The 19,198-nt window shown below is 44.3% G+C and overlaps 1 protein-coding gene across 2 annotated transcripts in view; it reads left to right on the top strand.

The window, feature by feature from the left end:
* The window catches only part of Gnf1 (germ line transcription factor 1), a 67,828-nt gene that overhangs the window by 9,817 nt on the left and 38,813 nt on the right, over window positions 1–19,198 (top strand). For both annotated transcript variants that reach the window (XM_045726102.2, XM_069311972.1), the window contains exons 4-8: window positions 390–1,226; window positions 7,355–7,534; window positions 8,451–8,550; window positions 16,283–16,461; window positions 18,932–19,163. In XM_045726102.2, the coding sequence (XP_045582058.2) occupies window positions 390–1,226; window positions 7,355–7,534; window positions 8,451–8,550; window positions 16,283–16,461; window positions 18,932–19,163 (1,528 nt within the window). The remainder of the gene's footprint in view (window positions 1–389; window positions 1,227–7,354; window positions 7,535–8,450; window positions 8,551–16,282; window positions 16,462–18,931; window positions 19,164–19,198) is intronic.

Here is a 19,198-nt window from a genome sequence, read left to right as displayed (position 1 = left end):
TCATATATCTACGTTAATTTTAACTCCAATAAAAAACAATTGACCTCATACATAGTGAAAAGGGCAGCTTTATCATTTCATAAGAAAAAAATTATAGAAAATATATTAATTCAGGAAAACTTGGCTTATTAGGCAAATCGGGCCTTGCATAGTAGGCCGAGAAGTGCGTTCTGGCTACTAGGTACGACATATATATATATATATATATATATATATATATACACACACACACACACACACACACACACACACACACACACACACACACACACACACACACACACACACACACACACACACACACACACACACACTTTTGTAATAGTTTGTCCTAAAAGGACACCATAGTAATATTATGGCATCTGTCTGAAATGTTATGTTTATTTCAGGGTGATGGTGTCAAGGAATGCCACAGTGATACAGACTTTGAGAAGACTCTCCACCAGCTTGACCACCAACACCTGCCAAAGAAACCAAAATCCTCCTCACATAAGGAAGACAAACCCAAGCCAAATGAGGACTGTCTTCCAGATAAGGAGCCTCCTAATGACTTTGAGAAGACTCTCCACCAGCTTGACCACCAGCACCTGCCAAAGAAACCAAAATCCTCCTCACGTAAAGAAGACAAACAGAAGCCAAGTGAGGACTGTCTTCCAGATAAGGAGCCCCCTCAACTGACTGGGCTCTCCAGCAAGTTGTCTGAGAAATTAAAGCAGTTTGCGTGTAAAAAAGAAATTAATGAAGAGGAGAAAACCCCTCATAAAAGTAGTTCTATAGAAAGAAACAGAGAAAGTGTGCAGAATCATGAGAGGACAAAACAAAGTTCTGTTGAAAAAGTTGAAACAGAAACAAAGTGCAAGGGTAGTACAGTAAAGGAAAAAATATTTGTAAATGATGATGAAAGAAGCATTAAGTATGAAAAGGTGAAAGAAAGTACAAGAAGAGAAGAAAAGAGAGCTAAAAATTTAGAGAATGTCAAAGAGACAGACAATGTAGCACCAGAGGGGAAAAAAGAAATATCCCACAAAAAAGAGAAGAGAGATACAAGTGCCGAGAAAAAGGTGAAGGAGGGAAAGACGGCAACACCTAAGAAGGAAGACAATAACAAAGAGCCAGATGAGGCAGAGTCCACTCCTCAAGATAAGAAAAAACAGAGCAAAGAAGCCTATATGAAGTATCTGAGGAGATCTGGTCCAGCCAACCCAGGAAGTAAACTCATCCCCCAGGTGTTTATATCCACAATTTTGCACTATGTTTTGAATGATAGTAAAGTAGGTACTTGTTTGTGTGAAATATTTATACTATTGAGGTCTAGTTGATGTCTGGTGAACACTTTGGTCAGTGTTAAGAGTTGGTGGTGGTGATAGAGGGTTTTATTTCATAGATGTGGAACACCTATCCATGTGTCCGATGTGCGGGATTACCTGCCTCGCTTTCTTTTACATGCTGCCCGTATTTCCTTATGGCTCAACTGTTTATTTGTACCCCACTTAGCATGGCCTACCTGCCCTGGGCAGCCTTGCCCACTTGCCAGTAATGGAGTAGAAGCCAAAAACCCTACACTGAGTCATTCCCACCTTCTTAGATATTGTTTTAAATGTTTAGTAAAATGTGTTAGACATGTAAGCAGCAGCATGAAGATAGCAATGGGAGCTGCACACTCACTGACATACCATGTCTTGGGCAACACTCACACTGTAAAAGTTAGAGGCTGACAGTGTCTTCACCTGAGGGAGCCGGTCGGCCGAGCGGACAGCACGCGGGACTTGTGATCCTGTGGTCCTGGGTTCGATCCCAGGCGCCGGCGAGAAACAATGGGCAGAGTTTTTTTCACCCTATGCCCCTATTACCTAGCAGTAAAATAGGTACCTGGATGTTAGTCAGCTGTCACGGGTTGCTTCCTGGGGGGGGAGGCCTGGTCGAGGACCGGGCCGCGGGGACACTAAAAGCCCCGAAATCATTTCAAGATAACCTCTTGTGGTTATCTAGAGATGATTTCGGGGCTTAGCGTCCCCGCAGCCCGGTCCTCGACCAGGTCTCCTTTTTGTTACACATCCTCAGGAAGTAGTCCATAGCAGCTGTCTAACTCCCAGGTACATATTTACTGCTAGGTGAATAGGTGCATCAGGGTGAGACACTGCCCATTTGTTTCCGCTTCCACTGGGGATCGAACCCAGAACCTCAGGACTACGAATCCGAAGCGCGAATCCACTCAGCTGTCAGGCCCCTGTTACTCCATATTACCCTCTGATCAAATACTGTTTTTCTCTTCCTTGTCTTAGATGCTTGTAGCTTTTGCCTTTTCCTGATTCACTTAAATCTGCTTACTTGGATATTCCTTGGTCACTACACACATTCTTACCTCTCACTGCTTGAAACTGGAAGCTGCTTCCATTTTGTGAGTTCCAAATTTAGCTGTAGAAAATCTCTTGTTAAGCCCCATTTAGATTATGCAGTTCAGCTTGGTGGTCACCATACTATGGAAATGGGCATAAATTCACTTGAATGCATTCAGTGAAAGTTGACAAAGTTAATCCCAGGAATGATTGAAGAAACCTTAATTTCCATTCTGTGGAAAGGAAAAGAATTAGGGGTCATGGCTGTTAGTTCAGCCTTGAGTGCCCCTCAGCCTTGCCCCACTTGTGTTGCATTTTGATATTTGTCGTATTGCTAGTGTCCCTTTGTCCCGTACATTTGACTTCTACCTTCTTACCTTCAGGTAAAAGTGTCTGCTGCAGTTTCTGTTTCTTACTTTTTTTTTAACTTTCTTCCTTCACCAAGATGCTGCTGTTAGTTAACTCAGGATTTACCGAGAGGACCCGCTTAGAAATTGAGCATTAAATGTAATGAAATGCCCTTATCTGGTGGGCCTTCAGTAGCTCCTTGTAATGTAGAGTTTGGGTCCATGAGTTAGAGCCTTGGGTGATCTCTGCTGCTGCCTGTTTGGGGTTAGGTGCATAGCTGTTAGCTTGTTTACCTGAGGCAACAATTGTTTGCCACATTACCTCTGGATAATTTTCTTCGAGCAGTTACTTGTTTTGCTGCACTTACGCTTTTAGGTTTTTCTTGAGGGGCTCCTATTATGGCTTCCTGGTGCTATTATTCTGGGATAGCTGCATCCAATTTTAATCACAACAGGCCCTGTCTTGCAAGTCATTGTAAGTCTACTGGGTAAAAGAGGAGTAGGGTCTAAGACCTGAGAAAAGTATGTACCCTCTATGTCATCACTACTCTGTAAACAAACTTAGCCCAGCCTGACTCGATTTGACCCAATTCGACCTAACCTAAATTGATCCAACCTCACCTACCTTAACCCTTTTTCTGGGGGGAGCCCCGTCGGCTCCCCGGAGCTGTCCAGGCTGATATTGCTAATGTCAGACTTTGGCATCAGTCATGTGTATGGAGTTCTTTAGGCCTACCGGGGACCACAAGCCAGAACCTGGCCCCCCTCAGACAGGCACGAGGAGCAATGGCCTATAGAAACCCCCATGTGGTTGGAAGCATTCTATGTCTGCCATTGACTGGGTCAAGCACCCAGAAAGGTAAGCATCCCCAAAACAAACCCCTATTCTGGTTAAGAAAAGGTTACTGAGAGCCGAACTAGTGGACAGAATTCCCAAAATAAAAACTAGCTAATGAGCATGACGTCACCACGTCTCCGCACCGCCATCTGTGCAGCTTCCCCCTCCCCGGGAGGAGGAATGGGGAGCCCCAGACTCCTCACTCCGGATACCCAACAACCCCTGCGCTAGGCAGAGGTCGTGTGCTCTGGCTCCAGACTTGGTTTCAGCTCTATACCTTGTGGCGTGGTGGATGTCTTATAGGGGGTGTGCGAGCCAGGAGTAATTCTTCAGTAGTCGGGCTGCATGCGCCTAGGGTTCCCTTCCCTAGTTGCCCTGTAAGTACTTCCCTTGGTGCTTGGAGCCACCTTCCACAAATTCCTTGGGTTCTACCGCTGCTTGGCCATTTCCTGCACAGTTTTTGGCCGCCCTTTGTGAACTAGGGGGTTCTGACTCCCTTGTTCACCTTAGGGTAGGAGGCAGTTTGCACTGGTAAGGGGCGCAGGGTACTGCGCAGCTTGTTTTCACAAATCATAGCGGCCGGCTCTGTTCCGCCTGGGTACGCTGTCCTCTTGCAGGATTTTCTTTTTTCATTTTGTTGCCTGCCTGGTGGGGTGGTCTGCCTTGGTTATTGCCCCCTGTGTACTGCATACTCTTCTCTTTTCCGGTGGTACCCCCTGCTTGGTCCCTGTGAGTGTACACGTCCCGGGGGGATCAGTTCTTAGAAAGTTGTTGGTAGACTTGGGCGCCGGTTAGCAGTACCCTGTCTGGGCTTCCCCGAGCGTGAGTTCCGTTTCAGGACCCTGGGAATTCCCATGGGGCGCGTGGGTCTGATGGATGTGACCCTGGAGTCCACCCTTGCTTTATGCGAGTTCCAGGGTTGCTCTGTCCCCTTGTCTCAAGGTTACTCTCACTGTTTTTGCCTCTGTCTGCTGCCTGCTGGGTCGGTGGCACCTTCGACCCGGAGTCTTATGAGTTTTGTTGCTTGTTTGTGACTCGGTTACCCAGTCTTATGCTGACTATGCAGGTGCAGGCAGCACGAGCGTGACATGTTGGGTTCAGGTAGTTGCAGCGCCCTAGGTTGTTTGCTCCCTGGAAGCCCCAAGGCTGCCCCGTTATGGTTGTTGTGATGGGGCTTAGGGGGGTTGGTTGCTTCAATTTTGTTTCCGTTCGCGCCCCCTTGTCTTTCATTTGTTGAAGGGAAGGGACCAGACTAAACCATAGACTAAACCAGACTAAACCAGACTCTCTGCATCCGGATCTCCGCCGTCTGTGGGTTCGGGGTCGGGCGGGGTTTCGATGGTCTTGAGACACGGGCGGTCTCTGGGAATTTTCCCTTCTGGGGTAGCGACAGAGGCATTCAAGCCTGTTGCTCCAGCCGTGTCATATGGGTCTGCCAGTGAGCTCCCTTCCTTAGTACAGTAATTTTCTGGCTGCCCCGGCTGTTTCTTGTGAGGCTGTGGCTTTGGAGGGACGGCTCGGCCTGGGGTCCTGCCGTGGAGGTTCCCGAGGCTGGGGAGGGGACTGATTTGGGGGCCTTGGGCTCCGTTGGACCCAACCGGGGTTTTTCTACCCTCTGAGCGGGGCTTGCGGTTACAGGGAATGGGGTTTTTCCTTTTCCCCCCGCGTACGATTTGTTGGGTGTCGGCCCCTCCTCGGGTTCGGTTCCTTGGTGCTTCGGGTCTGTCAGTTCTGTCCTGTCAGCGGGTACTCTTCTCCATTTCCTCATCCTTCTTCTCTGGGACATGAATTCTCCGTCATGTTGAGGTCATGTTCCCCTTGTATCAGGGTCCTGCATGACATTTGGTCTCGGGTGCGACTGTGCCTTTATGGGCCTTCATGATTTTGTGCTTGCTTCTGTAGGATCTTGAAGGTTTGGGAAGGTCTTCGATACTTCCCGTATTATTGGAATGTCTGTCGTTTTCCGGTGAGGCTTACCTCCGGTCCTTTCTTGGACTCATTGGTCCTCTTCCATGCTTCTTCTTGGTTTACGGTATTATCTCATTCTTTTGTAATTATATTTTCTCTCTGTGTTCTGTCTCAGCATTGATAATATTCCTTAAATACTCCTAGTTGGCGCCCTCCCCGCCGGGCAGGTTGTGCGGTTCGGACCTCATGCGTTCTGCGCATGCTCCTTAGGAGTTTTTGTTTATGGACGGTGTACACAAGTATTGGTGTTCAGCGTCCTTTTTCTCTCGGGTGATCCTCATCTCTCGCTTCTCTTATCGCTTCAGTCCGAGCCCCGTAGATGCTGGGGGGTGTTCTGGATTAAAATATGTGGAGGACCCCTAGTTCTTTTCTCTGCATACGGGTGTGTGGCATCCCATCCGCCTCTACCCTACTCTTCTCCTGCACATGCGGCTCTGTCCTTATTCCACTAGCGATGCTCCCGGAATATTCTCGGCTACGATGTGTCGTGACATGATAGTGCCTACGCTCTGCAGGTGAGCTTATGCGGTCTGGCGTTTCTTTGGCCAGGTGCTGGTTCGTGGTTTTTGGATGAGTGTTGGGGATTGGTTGTGGCATTTTTTAGGCCCTTTCTGTGCTTCTTCCCATGACCTTCCTTGTCAGTCTGTGTTATTCGTTTCACAGTGGGGCACGGTCCCATCTTTCGAGATCTCTCTTTAGTCTTTCCGTGCCTGGGTCTTTTATTGCCTCATGACACTCATTCCTTGACCATCATGCTGAGCCCTTCCATACACATTGGATTCTCTCTGTGTAGTGGGTTATGTCCATTTCATTCTCGATTGCTGCCTATCTTCTACGTTCCTCATATTGCTTATACACTCTTGTCCCTAGCTGCTGGTGCTTGGACTGTCTTTCTGGTCTTTTTCTTGCATTTTTCCGTTTTTCCAAATTCTCTTCTACACATTGTTGTGTGTTTTCGTATGTGCTTCATGGCTCTACTAATGTTCGTGCTTGGTTGGGCTTTGTCCATGTTCAGTTCCCTGCTTTTGAACTGCCCCAGTAGCTCCGGGGAGCCAATGGGGCTCCCCCCAGAAAATCAGCGTTGAATGTAATGAGACACCATTTTCTGGGTGAGACCTGGAAGCTCCCCGGCAACCCTCCCTCCCTCCGGTCGGCAGTTTTTCGTGTGTTTTGATATCCAGCCTCAGAACTGGGGTCTTGGGTAGCCAGTGCGAGGGATCTGGGGCTCACCCTTTCCCCTCCCCTAATGGAGGGGGAAGCTGCGCAGACGGCGGCGCAGAGACGTGGTGACATCATGCTTGTTAGCTCGTTTTTATTGTGGGAGTTCTGTCCACTAGTTCGGCTCTCAGTAGCAATTTCTTAACCAGAATAGGGGGTGTGTTGCCTGACCCGGTTGATGGCAGACATAAACTGCTCCCAACCACAAGGGGGTTTCTATAGGCCATTGCTCCTCGTGCCTCTCTGAGGGGGCCAGGTTCTGGCTCGTGGTCCTCAGTAGGCCTAAAGAACTCCATACACATGACTGATACCAAAGTCTGACATTAGCAATATCAGCCTGGATTGCTCCGGGGAGCCTCCAGGTCTCACCCAGAGAAAGGCGTTTCATTACATTCAACGCTGGGTTTTTTTCTTTCGTTATTCAAGACTTGCCCCTTTTGCTTTGGGAGCCCTCCAAAAAAGTGTTTCATTATATTCTTCTCTTGAATTTGTTATCTTTTGTTGTGAGTAGAGCTGGTGGGAGGCCTTGTATGTGCCTCCTTGCATAAAGATGGGAAAGGTCATTGTAGTTGTATATAAATGTACATTAAGCATGGAAATTATGATAAGGATTGATAATTTTAAGTTGTTTTCTTTGTCTCATACAGGGTGAACCAGAGTGTTTACAAGGCTTGGTGTTCGTGCTTAGTGGAGTGTTTGAGAGTCTGGATCGAGAAGAAGCCTCGGAATTAATCAAGAAATACGGAGGCAAAGTTACTACCTCGCTGAGTCGCAACACAACCTACCTGTTGCTTGGCTCAGATGCTGGAGCCAGCAAACTTAAGAAAGTAAGTTTTATCTTTACACAAATATTCACAAGGAATTTATGCATGTTTAGAAAAGTTTGAGATTACAGTACAGCATTTGAAGATCAATAAAATTGCAGGTTGTACTCATTACAGCACCCTGTACTCATTACAGCCCCCTGTACTCATTATAGTACAGGGTGCTATATATTTCAAATGATATATCAAATGAACAAATCCACAAGAACCTTGATGGGGGGTTTGAACCTATGCGTTGAGCATTCCCAGACGCGCCTTAGCCAGCTGTACCACAACATGGTAAAGTAACTGCTACCTGGAGTGCTACTGCCCTCACGAGGATCCCGAGGCTTCCACTGAAGCCTAACCGGGAAATTGCGTGAAACCCCAGTTAGGCTTCAGTGGAAGCCTCGGGATCCTCGTGAGGACAGTAGTACTCCAGGTTGCAATTATTTTACCATGTTGTGGTACAGTTGACTAGAGGTTATCTTGAGGTTATCTCGAGATGATTTCGGGGCTTTAGTGTCCCTGCGGCCCGGTCCTCGACCAGGCCTCCACCCCCAGGAAGCAGCCCGTGACAGCTGACTAACACCCAGGTACCTATTTTACTGCTAGGCAACAGGGGCATAGGGTGAAAGAAACTCTGCCCATTGTTTCTCACCGGTGCCCGGGATCAAACCCAAGACCACAGGATCACAAGTCCAGCGTGCTGTCCGCTCGACCAACCGGCAGTGCATCTAGGGAACACTCGGCGCATAGGTTCGAACCCTCATGAAGACCCTTGTGGATTTGTTCATTTGATGTACCATATTACATTATTGGGATTTGTGTAACACTGATATTGTACTGACATTTTGTACAGTATGCTAGAGTGTGATAGTGGTTATTGTATTTTGATAGTGGTTATTGTATTTCATTTCACACTGTGATGTTTCTCTAGGCAGAGCAGTTAGGCACGAAACAACTGGATGAGGACGGCCTCCTGGAGTTGATACGTACCAGACCCGGCAAGGGACCCAAGCCAAGTCTTGATAAAGAAGGTACCTAAGTCATAAGGCACTCATTTTATTCAAATTAAACTGTTTAAATAAGGCATGATTAGATTATTAAAGTTACATGTTGTTAAGATTTTGGTAGGTAAACTTATTTGGGACTAATTTTTATTTATACACATAAGCACATAATTAACATGTATGCCACTTGTCTGTACAAGAGATAATAGCCATGGCGCAGGGCTCTTAAGCTGGATCTTGCATTTTCAAAATAGAGCTCAGTAAGCACATGTACATATAGACACTGCTCATAAATTGATTTATTATCCATATAAGGTTAGAAGTGGTGTATGCAAGGAGGGGGGTGGGATGTCCACATCCTAAAGGTGTAAATTAGACTTTTTAGTTTGCTTCATTTTCAGCCCATTGGTACTCTACAGTCTTGAGACTTGAGCATTGTTTGGTGCTGCACATGCTCTCCCATTTGTGCACTTAGGAAGGATAAGAAACTTAGATGATTGTCATGCCCTTCAAGATGACCTGGACAAAATAAGTATATGGAGCACCACTTGGCAAATGGAATTTAATGTTAATAAATGCCATGTTATGGAATGTGGAATAGGAGAACATAGACCCCACACAACCTATATATTATGTGAGAAATCTTTAAAGAATTCTGATAAAGAAAGAGATCTAAGGGTGGTTCTAGATAGAAAACTATCACCTGAGGACCACATAAAGAATATTGTGTGAGGAACCTATGCTATGCTTTCTAACTTCAGAATTGCTTTTAAATACATGGATGGCGATATACTAAAGAAATTGTTCACAACTTTTGTTAGGCCAAAGCTAGAATATGCAGCAGTTGTGTGGTGCCCATATCTTAAGAAGCACATCAACAAACTGGAAAAGGTGCAAAGACATGCTACTAAGTGGCTCCCAGAACTGAAGGGCAAGAGCTACGAGGAAAGGTTAGAGGCATTAAATATGCCAAAACTAGAAGACAGAAGAAAAAGAGGTGATATGATTACTACATACAAAATAGAAACAGGAATTGATAAAATCGATAGGGAAGATTTCCTGAGACCTGGAACTTTAAGAACAAGAGGTCATAGATATAAACTAGCTAAACACAGATGCCGAAGAAATATAAGAAAATTCACTTTCGCAAACAGAGTGGTAGACGGTTGGAACAAGTCAAGTGAGAAGGTGGTGGAGGCCAAGACCGTCAGTAGTTTCAAAGCGTTATATGACAAAGAGTGCTGGGAAGACGGGACACCACGAGCGTAGCTCTCATCCTGTAACTACACTTAGGTAATTACTTGCTTTCCACCTTTTTTATGGTTGGCAGCCAGACTGTGCTGATGTCACTTAGTTTTCTTTGCCTTTTGACTTCTGTTTCTTTGACTTGGGCCCTACTTTTTGTTTAAACCATTTGGTATTGGCCTTTCGGTTTTCTTTACTGGTCCCCACCCCTGTCCATTCCAGCTGCATGTCTGCCCTTGGCTCCAGCTTGTGCGGGCTCTGGTGGTGCCAAGGCTGTTCACTGCTGTGTTCACTTTTAAGAGGGGAAAGTACCCCAATCTGGCTCACAGACTGGGAGTGTTTGCTCCAGTGCTTTTGGACATTCCAGGACCAGTTTGGTTTTTGTGTATTTTTTCTCAAGGTTTCCTGAGGTTTATGGTTGGATGCTAAACTTTCTTGTCAAGAATTCACAGTTCATGGCTGGATTTTCATGGTTGTCCACATTTATGCCTCAGGCCCATATGTTGTGCATGGGTTCCTTAGGGAGTTTTCTCTCTTCCCATGGGTGTACACCCAAAGTTTCTGTCATGGGCCTCCCTCAGTGACTTTCTGGAACTAGCAGCCTGGATAGATCTACACATCAAATCACACTAGTCCTTAGCAAGTCATTAACACTTTCGCGCTCCGTGGAAACTCGCGGTTGACAGGGGGATCGTGGCCCCTCCGTGCGGGTAAGCGCGCGGTGACACTCAAATGTGTATACTCGTTCCAGTTTTCTCACCTTAATTCTCGCGCTACGTCGCTCATTCTGGTATCATTGTGTTCGCAATTAAATTCTCTACAGGTGTGTATAAATATAATGTCCAAAAGCCTAGCGTGACTCCCAACAGCAAAGCGTAAAGTCGGCAAAAACGCACAAAATCAGTAACATGTGCATTCTCGTTCCATTTTTTTACCTTAATTCTCGTGCTACGTCGCTCATTTTGGTATCATTGTGTTCGCAATTAAATTCCCTACAGATGTGTATGAATAAAATGTACAAAAGGCTGGAGTGCCTCCCCGCAGAAAAGCCTAAAGTTACCCATGAACGAGCACCATTTTGTACATTGCAACCTAATGTTCAACTCGTTCAATTTGATAACATCAAATTTCGTGCTACGTCGCTCGTTTTGGTATCAAATTGTTCGCAATAAAAAGGCGATTATTTTAAAACTAGTCCCAGAATAATAGAGCAATAACTGGATTTTTAACAAATATTTTAATTCTGGACGCTCATCATCACAAATTTATTTATATCTTTCCAGTGTTCTGACATAAATATTTGTGTTACATCTTTCATTTTGGTATCAAATTGTTCGCAATAAAAAGGCGCACATTTTAAAACAAGTCCCAAGATAATAGGACAATAAATAGAATTTTAACAAATATTTTAATATTCAGACCATAGACCTATTTATAATATTTCAAGTGTTTGGACATCAAGTTTCATGTTATATCTTTGATTTTGGTATCAAATTGTGTGCAATCTAAAGGCGCTTATTTTAAAACCACTACCAGATTGATCTGATAAAATTTAAATTTTTAAAAAATATTGTAATGAGTGACTCAGTATTGCGTCGTTGGAACACATTCAGTAGAAAAATGAGTGACGAATTATTCAGTCTGTGGAACGCGAAAGTGTTAAAAACTTGAGGACTTGAGGTAAAAACCTGGTCCACCTAGAGATGTGCAGAGAGCAAGGGGATACTAAATCACCTAAAGCTAGTGGAAGAGCCACCAGAAAGTTAGAGCGCACCAAGACAAATAACTGCAACTCTGACAGCTAGGATCACAGTATAGTTAGGTCTTTACCATTGCTGGTTTCCCACTCCCACCACCAGGTAGTGACCCTGGCCCCTCGGGGTCTGCTTGAAGTCACCGGATCAGTGATGCACCTGCTGTAGACTCGTCCACTACTGCTCGTCGGGTAACCACCACCTGATGCTCCTAGTGTTGTCCAGATAAGTGTTGGCTATTCTTTGGGCTCTCCTACAGAGGCCTGTGTTTGTTCCTTTTTGTTTTAGTGTTTGCTTCACCTGTGTGTGTGTCCTTTTTCACACTGTTTTGTGGATCTTGAGCCAGGTGTTTGCTTTGAGCTGCATGTGTTTAGGGTAGCCTTCCCCAGGCACTTGCAGGGGTTGAGCTCTGGCTCTTTGGTCCTGCCTCTCAACTGTCAATCAACTGGTGTACAGATTCCTGGGCCTATTGGGCTCTATCATATCTACACTTGAAACTGTGTATGGAGTCAGCCTCCTCCACATCACTTCCTTGTGCATTCCATTTATTAACTACTCTGAAGCTACACATCAGGTGTGTAGGTGTGTACTCGCCTAGTTGCGCTTGCGTGGGTTGAGCTTTAGCTCTTTGGTCCCGCCTCTCCACTGTCCCTCGGGACCTCCACCGAAGTCCAGCCTCGGTGTTTTCGGGTTTCTGTTCCTTGGGGACTGTCTCCCAATATGGGGCCCTGAAACAAAATATAGGGTACAAAACACAATCAGATCTGCTCATACAAAGGAAACAACATGTTAAAGATCTGGGAATTATGATGTTTGATGATGACCTGATGTTTAGTGAACATAATTAAGTTAATACAGTATAATGGTCAGGAACATGATAAGATGAATTATGAGAACATTCAAATCCGGGGATCCCATAGGATGAATTATGAAGATCATGTCAGGGCGCCTGACAGCTGAGTGGACAGCGCTTCGGATTCGTAGTCCTGAGGTTCCAGGTTCAATCCCCGGTGGAGGTGGAGACAAATGGGCAAAAGGTTTCTCTCACCCTGATGCCACTGTTCATCTAGCAGTAAATAGGTACCTGGGAGTTACAGCTGCTACGGACTGCTTCTTGGGTGTGTGTAACCAAAAGGAGGCCTGGTCGAGGACCGGGCCGCGGGGACACTAAGCCCCGAAATCATCTCAAGATAACCTCAAGATAAGATCATGTCACGTCACAACATTTCAAACAACTGACTGCTGTAACCAAGACTATATTAAATAAACGTGATAAACCACTAAACTTTCCGAGTCTTAACATCCAAACTCTTGTATGTAAATAAACATTCAAATCTCTACCCCATAGAACACATCATTATATTGTCTCTACACCATAGTCCACATCATTATATTGTCTACATCATAGTCCACATCATCATATTGTCTCTACATCATACTCCAGATCATCATATTGTCTCTACACCATAGTCCACATCATCATATTGTCTCTACATCATACTCCAGATCATCATATTGTCTCTACATCATAGTCCAGATCATCATATTGTCTCTACACCATAGTCCACATCATTATATTGTCTCTACACCATAGTCCACATCATTATATTGTCTCTACACCATAGTCCAGATCATCATATTGTCTCTACACCATAGTCCACATCATTATATTGTCTCTACACCATAGTCCACATCATTATATTGTCTCTACATCATAGTCCACATCATTATATTGTCTCTACACCATAGTCCACATCATTATATTGTCTCTACACCATAGTCCAGATCATTATATTGTGTCTACACCATAGTCCACATCATTATTTCTTCACATATGCAAAGTATTTGATAAGTATTACCAGTCCGTATGTCAGGCTGCGAGCAGCTGCATTGAACAGCCTCATTGATCAGGCCTAGTCAGAGACGGGGCTGTGGCAACATTGATCCACGAAATGGGCTGCGGGAATATTGATCCTGGAAATCAACAACAGGTAGTCATGGAGTGATAGCCCACAAAATGAAATCAGTAGGAATAACAGGTAAAGTAGGGTGATGGATATTCAATTTCTCGTCAGACAAAGCAACAATCAATCAAACTACAGTCCAAGTATGGTGGAAAGCTCTGTACCTGAGGGCACAGTCCTTGCACCACAATTTTTATTTTTAGTCTCATATCAGATATAGACAGAAATGCAAATCACAGCTTTGTGTCATCTTTTGCAGATGACCAAAATGTATATGAAAATTACTTCTCCAGAAGACTTTGAAAACTATATGCTGATAATAAATGTTTTGAGTAGGTAGCAGAAAATAACATAATGTTTAACAGTGATAAATTCTTGGCGCTTAAGTACAGAAAAAATGAGGACCTTAAGCGAAATACAGATTACAAGAGACAATTAGATCTTATCTTGAAGTTATCTTGAGATGATTTCGGGGCTTTTAGTGTCCCCGCGGCCCGGTCCTCGGCCAGGCCTCCACCCCCCAGGAAGCAGCCCGTGACAGCTGACTAACACCCAGGTACCTATTTTACTGCTAGGTAACAGGGGCCATAGGGTGAAAGAAACTCTGCCCTTTGTTTCTCGCCGGCGCCCGGGATCGAACCCAGGACCACAAGTCCAGCGTGCTGTCTGCTTGGCCGACCGGCTCCCTACCCTACCCACAATAATAAAACAACATGTAAAGTATTTGAGAATAATGTTATCTGACAACTTAATGTATAGGAGCATAACCTAGCAAATAGATCATTAGCTAGAAAAATGATAGGATGAATTATGAGAACCTTCAAATCCAGGGATCCTATCAAAATGCTCATTTTATTCAAATCACCTGGGCTGATTTGTACTGCTCCACCTGCCTCAAGTACTGCTCGATACTCACCTCCACCTTCAGAGCAGAAGACATCACTGCAATAGATGGAATACAGTTCAGAGAACATATACAGCACAAATGGACATGATAAAGCACCTAAATTATTGGGTCTGTCTTGAAGCTCTCAGAATGTACTCTCTGGAAAGGAGACAAGAGAGAGGAGAATCACATAATATTTACATGGAAGATACTGGAGGGCCAGGTCCCAAATTTACACAGTAAAATAACATACGGAGAGCAAACAGATTGGTAGAAAATGCAGAATAGAACCAGTGAAGAATAGAGGTGCCATAGGCACAATCAGAGAGCAATGAAGATCAGAGATCCATGACTGTTCAGTATTCTCCCAACAAATATAAGAAACATTGCAGGAACAAAAATGGACTTAAAAAAAGGGGGGGAACAGGTTCTGGGAAGGAATGCCAGACAAACTGGGTTGTGGATATGTAAGCCTGCGGGCCGCTCCAAATAACAGCCTGTTGGACCAAGCTCTTACAAGTCAAGACTGGTTTTGGGCTGGGCTTGCAACCCATCCTCCTAATAAAACATTGTATTTTGATGTATACTCTACCCAAGGCAAAATATTTTCATACAGTACTAGAAAATGGTAGCAGCTCACGAATTGACATACTCCAATTTTCTGTTTTGGATCCTCTGGTAGGTTAGGATAAGGGCATTTTAATACAGCAGTTGGGAAACCTTCTGAGGATTGGGTGGGGCTTGGGGAATAGAACTCTAAGAATTCCTTGCAGGTACAGTCATATTGTCCCTGCACTACAATTCTCATCATCATATAATTTTGACTCCATAGCTTACATGAAAATAGTGTTTCTGAACCATAGTCCATGTTATAGATGTTTCTGAACCATAGTCGACGTCATAGATGTTTCTGAACCATAGTCGACGTCATAGATGTTTCTGAACCATAGTCGATGTCATAGATGTTTCTGAACCATAGTCCACGTTATAGATGTTTCTGAACCATAGTCGACGTCATAGATGTTTCTGAACCATAGTCGACGTCATAGATGTTTCTGCACCGTAGTCGACGTCATAGATGTTTCTGAACCATAGTCGACGTCATAGATGTTTCTGCACCGTAGTCGACGTCATAGATGTTTCTGAACCATAGTCGACGTCATAGATGTTTCTGAACCATAGTCGACGTCATAGATGTTTCTGCACCGTAGTCGACGTCATAGATGTTTCTGCACCGTAGTCGATGTCATAGATGTTTCTGAACCATAGTCGACGTCATAGATGTTTCTGCACCGTAGTCGACGTCATAGATGTTTCTGAACCATAGTCGACGTCATAGATGTTTCTGAACCATAGTCGACGTCATAGATGTTTCTGAACCATAGTCCTCCATAGTCCTCATCAATCATAATTGTGTTTCTGCACCATAGTCCACATCAATCATAATAGTGTTTCTGCACCATAGTCCACATCAATCATAATAGTGTTTCTGCACCATAGTCCACATCAATCATAATAGTGTTTCTGCACCATAGTCCACATCAATCATAATAGTGTTTCTGCACCATAGTCCACATCAATCATAATAGTGTTTCTGCACCATAGTCCACATCAATCATAATAGTGTTTCTGCACCATAGTCCACATCAATCATAATAGTGTTTCTGCACCATAGTCCACATCAATCATAATTGTGTTTCTGCACCATAGTCCACATCAATCATAATAGTGTTTCTGCACCATAGTCCACATCAATCATAATAGTGTTTCTGCACCATAGTCCACATCAATCATAATAGTGTTTCTGCACCATAGTCCATAACACAGTAGTGTTGCTGCACATAATGATGTCCACACTATAGTTCAATCGTGCTTATAATACAGTACCTGGACACTTTCTGGTGCCACAGGTAAGACTTCCAAGAAAGCGAAGTCCTTTGTGAAAGGTGAGAATGGAAGAGTACCACAAGAGGAAGAAGCCGTGCTGAGTTTTGAGAACTCTGCTGCTTCAGGCTCCCCTCTCCTCTCCACCACCACCACCAAAACTCCAAGTCCAAAAAAACGCTTCTCACACTCCGACAATTCTCAGGTAAGAATGGCTGAATTACTTGATGAAATGCCTCATGGTCTAAGTGTAGTTATGGGACTGAGAGGTGAGCTTGTGGTGTCCTCTCTTCCTAGTATTTTTTGTCATACAGCTCCTCCTTTGTCCATGTGTTGCTTACTGGTGGACTGTAGGCATTGACAATTATCCATTCATCATTCAGGTTATAAATCTCCAGTGCCATAATGTCAACTTCTAGTGGATTATCAATTATTAATTCTCTTGTCTTTAGTTGTTCTTTCACCAGCACAGCAATTCCTCCACCTTTTCTAATTTTTCTGTCACATTTCCAAATTGAGTAGCTCCTCAGGAACACAATCCGATTTAAATTATTATCTTTGAGTTTCGTCTCTGTTAGTGCAACAATATCTGAGATGCGAAAGAATTGGAGCACTCTGGGGACTCGAACCAGCATCCTGGGGCTCCCCAGCCACATGCCTTAACCCACTGAACCACGATACACAAGCAATTTAACCTGGGAGTCTTCCGAATCCACTAAGATTCTTGAGGCATATCTTCTAGCTCCAGTATTTCTTTCTCACTCCATCTATGTTAGTATACAGTTGTTCTCACTCCATCTGTTAGCATATAGACTCTCTCACTCCATCTGTGTTAGTATACAGTCCTTCTCACTCCATCTGTGTTAGTATACAGTCCTTCTCACTCCATCTGTGTTAGTATACAGTCCTTCTCACTCCATCTGTGTTAGTATACAGTCCTTCTCACTCCATCTATGTTAGTATACAGTCCTTCTCACTCATCTGTGTTAGTATACAGTCCTTCTCACTCATCTGTGTTAGTATACAGTCCTTCTCACTCATCTGTGTTAGTATACAGTCCTCACTCCATCTGTGTTAGTATACAGTCCTTCTCACTCATCTGTGTTAGTATACAGTCCTTCTCACTCATCTGTGTTAGTATACAGTCCTTCTCACTCATCTGTGTTAGTATACAGTCCTTCTCACTCCATCTGTGTTAGTATACAGTCCTTCTCACTCATCTGTGTTAGTATACAGTCCTTCTCACTCATCTGTGTTAGTATACAGTCCTTCTCACTCCATCTGTGTTAGTATACAGTCCTTCTCACTCCATCTGTGTTAGTATACAGTCCTTCTCACTCATCTGTGTTAGTATACAGTCCTTCTCACTCATCTGTGTTAGTATACAGTCCTTCTCACTCATCTGTGTTAGTATACAGTCCTTCTCACTCCATCTGTGTTAGTATACAGTCCTTCTCACTCCATCTGTGTTAGTATACAGTCCTTCTCACTCATCTGTGTTAGTATACAGTCCTTCTCACTCCATCTGTGTTAGTATACAGTCCTTCTCACTCATCTGTGTTAGTATACAGTCCTCACTCCATCTGTGTTAGTATACAGTCCTCACTCCATCTGTGTTAGTATACAGTCCTTCTCACTCATCTGTGTTAGTATACAGTCCTTCTCACTCATCTGTGTTAGTATACAGTCCTTCTCACTCCATCTGTGTTAGTATCTATGGTGTCTGTCATCTATGTCAGAGAGCCGGTCGGCCGAGCGGACAGCACGCTGGACTTGTGATCCTGTGGTCCCGGGTTCGATCCCGGGCGCCGGCGAGAAACAATGGGCAGAGTTTCTTTCACCCTATGCCCCTGTTACCTAGCAGTAAATAGGTACCTGGGTGTTAGTCAGCTGTCACGGGCTGCTTCCTGGGGGTGGAGGCCTAGTCGAGGACCGGGCCGCGGGGACACTAAAAAGCCCCGAAATCATCTCAAGATAACCTCAAGATAGTATACAGTGTATGTTAGTGTGTACACACTACACCAGCCTGTACACACTACACCAGCCTGTGCACACTACACCAGCCTGTATACACTACACCAGCCTGTACACACTACACCAGCCTGTACACACTTCACCAGCCTGTACACACTACACCAGCCTGTACACCAGCCTGTACTGGTTGAGTGCCAGGGTCATGTGACTTCAGACCAAAATATTGATCCATTAAAGACTGAGCGTATGGCAAGTATTCAGCAGTAGTAGTGAGCCTTACGGGCGGTCGTGCACTGCCCGAGACCGACTTGATTGTTTGACTCAAGAACTGGTAACTTCTCTCATATAGTTCTGCTTTGTTCTTACTTTTAGGTAAAGCTAGTTCTTTTACATTAATGTTGTTCTCTTACCATTTTGCTGTGATATTTTCTTAATAATAATACTGGAGTGAACCTCATAGTTTACAATAATTTGTTTTGTTGAGATGCCAGAAGCATTATCTATCCAATCACTGTTTACTCATTGTACATCCTGTGCTAATAGCACATCTTTTGTCATTGTCTCTCTTTGTAGAGTGAGATGTGCTTTCTCTACGATACCTTTGGTGACCACCTTCATGTAATCCAGCCACTGTATATGGTGCTTCGTTTAATTTGCCGACTTTTGTAATATTTATGAATGTAACAATGTTGTATTTACAGGACACTGGGAGTCCATCTTCCACCAGCTCTTCCCCTAAGACACAGTCCATCTCATCTCAAGAACTATCCAAACGACCGAGTGAAGTACTGATGTGGGTTGACAAGTATAAACCCTCTTCAATAAAGAACATAATAGGACAGCAGGGAGATCGCTCTAATGTCAAAAAATTGCACATTTGGTTGCAAAATTGGCAAAAGAACCAGCTGAGCGACAAAAAGCCACCCAGACCTAGTAAGTTTGTGGTAAATAGTTTTGATTAAAACAAA

Source organism: Procambarus clarkii, chromosome 71, assembly GCF_040958095.1.
Source record: "Procambarus clarkii isolate CNS0578487 chromosome 71, FALCON_Pclarkii_2.0, whole genome shotgun sequence".
Lineage (NCBI taxonomy): Eukaryota > Metazoa > Arthropoda > Malacostraca > Decapoda > Cambaridae > Procambarus > Procambarus clarkii.
Note: the sequence above shows the minus strand (reverse complement) of the source record. Positions and strands in the feature narration are given on the sequence as shown.